Source organism: Cariama cristata, unplaced genomic scaffold (assembly GCF_000690535.1).
Source record: "Cariama cristata isolate BGI_N322 unplaced genomic scaffold, ASM69053v1 scaffold5022, whole genome shotgun sequence".
NCBI classification, from domain to species: domain Eukaryota; kingdom Metazoa; phylum Chordata; class Aves; order Cariamiformes; family Cariamidae; genus Cariama; species Cariama cristata.
Genome location: NW_009603142.1, coordinates 28,647 through 34,565, shown reverse-complemented (window position 1 = coordinate 34,565; position 5,919 = coordinate 28,647). Strand labels below are relative to the sequence as shown.

The following is a 5,919-nucleotide window of genomic DNA, read 5'->3' as shown; positions in this document are numbered from 1 at the left end:
TGGCTGCCCCCGGGCGGTCCAGCGAAGAGGGCCAGCCACTGCTTTCAGAGGGACCCGGCTCCTCCGAGCGCCCACTGCGCACCCACCCACCAAGACAGAAAAGAAGGGCAGGAGTCAAGGGGTGCTCCCCCCTTTTCTGAAGGGGGCTCAGTGGCTGCATCAGGCAGGAACTGACTTTGCTGCTTGGGCTAACCTTTCTGTACGGGGTGGCGTTGTCCAGAAAAAGCTGGGGAAAGTGACCTTTGTGAAAAATAAATAAATAGATGGCTGTCTTCTGTGCCTTATGTGAAAAGGGAAGGCTGTGCTGCACCCACTCAAAGAGACTGGAGGCTATTTAAAATTCTTCAGAAGAGGGATTCTAGTCAAAGCTGAAGCTATAAATTAACCAACTACTGGTGCGCATACTTGATGGTCGTTATAATTAGCATCACTGGCGGGGGCGGGGGCGGGGGAGAGAAAGAGGAAAGAAATGAGGGGTAGCTTGAAATAGATCAAGTCAGACGGAGAATAACAGAGCAAGGTCTGTAATCTAATCATTTAAGTCACAGGACAAGAAATAATTCACCTAGGGAAAACTGTTTCAAGCTCATCATTTATCCCCTATGAGACAGATTTGCACATCTTAAGAAATTGCCTGAAACTGCAGGGAAAGACAGGTATATACAACAGTGTCATTCTTGGAGATGTAAAACCTGTATCTGCCAAAATTTTCTCCCTGACTCTCAGGGAGTCTCACACTAAAGTGATTTCATTTGCACCTTCAGTCCACTTTGATTTCCTCACTTGACCAGGATTAAAAAAAAAAAAAAAAAAAAAAAGATTACGGACTCCATTTGCACCATATTTCCTCTTATTTTTTTCCATTTTGATCTAATCTTAAAAACAACAAACAAAGCAGACTTCCATTTGTAAAATGGAAAAAGGTTGATATAAGATGCTATAGTCCGACTGGTTTTGTAGTTGGAAAGAAATTTTCCTCCTTGTAGTGACAAGTTATCAAAGGTTGATCATTGGCTTATTTTAGATAAGCAGTTCAGTTCACAGATTTGGAATGTGGAAATATTTAGCAATTTGTTAGTAAATTATTAGCTTTAAAGAACATGTAGTACACTGTGTGTCAACCTTCTTAAACTAGTAAAAGAATCTGTAGTGAGGGCATGGACCACTGGATGATGACTTTAAGCCTACCAATGGTGAACTTTACGGTTTTTAATTCCCATTTTTAATTTCACAGTCCCCATACGGACCGCAGGCTTGACTAACTACTGGTTTAGTTCACTGGTGCATGGGGCTAGTAATCAGAACACAGAGAAGGTTTAAAAGCCTGAGATTTTGCAGGTAGAAAGAGGTAGACAGAGGCCTCCTTGCTTTGCTGTCTCCATCCTTTTCACAGACAGAAAATCAGAGATCTGAATTGAGAAAGGTCACAATTTGAGATGAACATTACATAGTGCCGGGGGGCTCTATAACCAGTAACACTGGATCTACTGCAAATAACTGGTGGAGCAGACGTAGAGGAAATGAGGTAATAGCCTCACCACTGAATTAATAAAGTTGAAACCTACTTCTTAAGTCCACTTGTGGATTCTTCAGACACTGGCATTATATGATCAGTGTTGAAAACATTCATACCAGGAATTCAGGCTCGTGTGCCAATCACACTACATTATCTCATTGAGGAAAGCTGATTTTAAACCAAACCAGTTTAGATGGTCACAAGCATTGTTTCCATATATAGTAAGAAAGATTTAATTATTCATGCTCCATTCCTTTTGTACCTTGAAAGAAAAAAAGTTCCTTACTGTATTTAAAAATATTTGACTCATCGAAAAGTTTTCAAGCTAGTCAGCCTTAACAAAATCCACATGACTTCTGCAGATCTTGAGTTTCCACTCCGGAACATAATGGAGATAAACACTACATCAACTGATAAACTTTCAGCCTTGCCCTCACCGCTCCTGCATTAATGTTAGACTACTAGCATAAAATCAACATAAAGTTGAAAAAATAAGGTTTCCCTGGCTCTTTTCCAAATCTTAATGCAGAAGAAAAGGCCAAGTACAGCTTTCTGATCAAATACTAAAACTACCAGCAAAACCTATAGGGGGAGCAGGGGGAGATTCACAGAAAACTATCAAGAGGAGTTCATCTAAAAGCCTCTAAGTATCCCCAGAGGTCATCTAATCTATCCTTCTGCCACAAGATGAACTATATTACATCAGTTTAGACAGTCACTTGTCTAACCTGTTTTTAAAGGCCTGCAACGATGAATCTCCTCACTTTCCAGATGATGCAACCCAATGTTTTAGCATTTGTTTTAGGATCCTCCTTCCCAACATTTAATCAAATCTTTCTGCAGTTTAAAGAATTCACTGGTTGTCCTATGCATCATGAACAGAGAAAAGTTCATTTTCCCTCTTACTGCATACATCTTTAATTTTGTTGAAGACTTGGATCCAATCTTTCTTCTCTGTGGTAACCAACTGCAAATCTTTCCTTCTTCAGAGATAATTTATTTTAGACCTTTGATCCTTCTTTGTTTTCTTCTTGGTCCCTTCCTCCATCTTTCCAGGTCCCTGTGGAACTGTGCAGCCTGCACTCAAATGCTATACATCAACATTAAGTAGATCACAAGGACTTTGTGGGAATTCTCTTTTCTGAACTAACAGATCAAATAACATCTTCCAGTTGTCTCAGTAACTCACCAAATACTTCATTATCCTCTGAAGACTGCTGTGTTAGTCTGGCTGGTTTCGGACTCTCTTTAGCTGCTTCTTCTACCTTGCTTTCAGCATTCTGTAAAACAAACATTTCTTCAGATTAGGTCTTCTTTTATAGTTATCAACCAGAAACATTCTTCAAACTTCTTAATTACACACAAATTACATTTTAACACAGTTTTGTTTTGGTTTGGGTTTTTTTGAGCCTGTTTTAATCTGACATAAGATGGAGGGCTAGAGAAGACATCTAAATAAGAGAAAGATCTTAAAAACCATGACAGACTTACAAGTTTCCACCTTTCCTTCTCGTATTTCATTTTCTTTCTATTGACATCTTTCATTGTTGACTTAGTGAACCAAGAGATCAGAAGATAGTGCACAAATATTTCTCCTTACAGAGCAAAGGTAAGTGAGCTGGAGAGAGCTTAGAAGCAGCCATCTTCAGGTCTTTAACCTACTCATGTACCTAACTGTTTAAAGTACAAGTACTTATCTCTTCCTGAAACAAATCTGCCAATTAGCTACCTGGTGTTGGACTGGGCCCAGAGACAAGTCGACAGCTTCAGCACTTAAATCACCATAAGTCAAAGCATTTCATTCCCTAGCTAGAAGAGACTGAAGAAAACATAACCTCTGAAACACAAAGTTTTAAATATTTATATTGCTCCTAAAGAAAAAATCACTCATATTTTCAAAATGCTTTACTTGAGTACTCAAGAGAAATGTATATGCAAGCTTGAAGCAATGCAGATAGTAAACCGCATATGCAGTCAACTGTTGAGCGATGAAAATGAAGTGATTTATGCAATTTTAAATATTAAATATTACTGGAAAGAGTTGACTAAGAGTTGAGGAAGGAACTCATGCTTATGCTTGAGCAAGTACAGCTATTGCTCGTTCAGAAGACATTGTGTGATGTTTTGGAGAAATTACTTTTGCACAATTTATAAATTCTGATTTACGTTTTGAAAATGCTGCTATACAACCTGTCCATCAAAATTACCGGTTCTGCCCTCAGAAACATAGCACACTTCCAAGCTGCAAGTGGTCTCTTATTTCCCCTTATTAATAACCATACAGAAGATGTAAGACAACAGGTAGATTAAGTCTTTCAACCTCCCTACAGAACACAGGAGTACAAACTTAGGGCATGTAAACTCAAGAGACTTTGAAGCAAGACTACAAGCTTTGTCAGGAAAAAATGAAAGACAGACCTAGGAGGCCTACTGCTGTGACACAGCAGCAGAAAAGAATTAGAGAAAGCAGAGAGAACAGGAAAGGAAGGAGAAACTGTGCTTCAGAGGAAGAAACACCTGCAGAAGAGAAAGGATTCTGCACTCCCTCAAGGCACCAATCTGAGTATCCCATGCAGAAAACCGATCAGCTATCCATCTCTCAAAGCTGAGGAGACAAGCCAGTTTTAGCAGATGCTCACCCCCGTTTGGGTTAACTAGTGTCTCTCGGGAAGATGGAGAGACCCAGTCAGAAACCAGCAGTGGCTATACTGGGAGAGAACTTGCTTTGGGTAAACAACTTTGTGATCAGCACAAATACTGAAGGCCTGTCCCCACAGATAGCATTTGTCAGCTGTGGAGCCACCCGGTTTGCAATGTGTTAAGGTGCTGCCCACACACACAAGGGGGACACGCCAACGCCCACAGCATCTGTACTGGTTTACAAAACCACTTGCATGTAGAGGCCACTGATTTAGTAAGCTGCATATTGTAGTTGGGCTCTCCATCCTATTTGAGTTTCTCTATAGTGAGCAGCAACTCAACTACATCTTCTTTGTAGAAAGAAGAGGACATCTGCTACAGCAGAGTGAGCCAATCCCAAAGCAAAAAGCCACTAAAAATTGTGCCACCATGGAGGAGACAAAATTCATACAATCAGATGATCAAACCAAGTTCAGGGCTTTCCCAGATGAAGGAGACAGCTGAACTCCTGATCAGAGCTATTGCTCTCAGTTTTGTGAAGATAGTGCTTGTTAGCTCCATTTTCGAATGGATTCCATCGTACTCAGTGTATGGTAAAGCTGGTGGTGCAGAGGGAGAGGATCGCTGTTCCTCACGCTCTTGTTCCTCTTGGGAAACGGCTGAAAGTCTGTAACCTGCTGCAAGGCATCAAGAGCAGTAGCAACAAAACACTATTCAACAGCTACTCAGCAGTGTCTATGAAACGAGTTGTCACTCCAAGTTCTTACTAGGGAGACATTCGCATCCCTTACTTTCAAAATATGGTTTTGGCAGTCTCAGGGGAATTAGAAAGACTGAGCCCTGAGATATTTTGGTTTGAGTCAAATCACTGGGAAGAACTATACACAGCAGCTGTGCTGTCTGCTCCCTGCACAAGTCACAATGTTGGTGTTGACAGATGTCAGCTCCAAGATCTTGATAGGAAAGTTGTGTGATGTATCAGCCTAAAATGTGACAGTGCATGGCTGGATGTAAATCCACTTGGCATGGCTTCTTACACAAAACGTAAACTTTAAAAAGACTTCTTTTGCTTTATTATTTGCACTAAAAAATTTACACGACATATTACTGGCATATCTAATCCTCTTATTACCAAAAACAATACAAGAAAAATCACTGCAAAAAAACAATGAATGATCCAGATACTCCAAAGCAAGTTACATTATAAAGCAGCATTTTAAAAGACAAGACTTAGCCAGTTGCTTCTTTTTTTTGTGTCCTAAAAATTCTTAAGTGTCTCTATCCTTCCAATCAATGAACAGAAAAAATGAAAACACATTCCCTTACACTGCCTGAGCTATGCCAGGAGGGATTCTCAACCTACAATTATAAAGTGCTTGTGGTTGGTTATAAAATAAAGGCCATTCATACATAAGATAGCAAATGTAATTCTATCTAGCTCTTACTTTCAGGTTGAGCACTCAATGCAATTTCAGAAGCAATGGGCAAAGTAGATTTATTTTACAGCATCAGTTTCCAAGAACTATAGATTACACCTGATTTTAGCATGAAATAAATATTATATAGGCCTACATTCACATAAACTCACTCACTCTCCCCCAAAAGCATCTCCTCGACCACCACAAAAATTAACATTAAACTGGAACTCAATTCAAGTTTCTTGAGATGAGATGGGTATTCTCAATATGCTTAGACCCTTCTCTGAAGTAAGGCCTCCAACCTGTGCTTCAGAAAAAGTGTTCTGCAGGTGTTCTGACATCGGA

The 5,919-nt window shown here is 40.0% G+C and overlaps 1 protein-coding gene across 1 annotated transcript in view; it reads right to left on the bottom strand.

Annotated features, from left to right (window-relative positions):
- MBP (myelin basic protein) overlaps positions 1-2,796 on the bottom strand; it is a gene marked incomplete at its 5' end in the record, with an annotated part of 62,550 nt that extends 59,754 nt beyond the window's left edge. The window contains 1 exon segment of the mRNA XM_009695049.1: positions 2,706-2,796. Within this exon segment, the coding sequence (XP_009693351.1) occupies positions 2,706-2,796 (91 nt within the window).
- Positions 2,797-5,919: the final 3,123 nt, after the last annotated feature.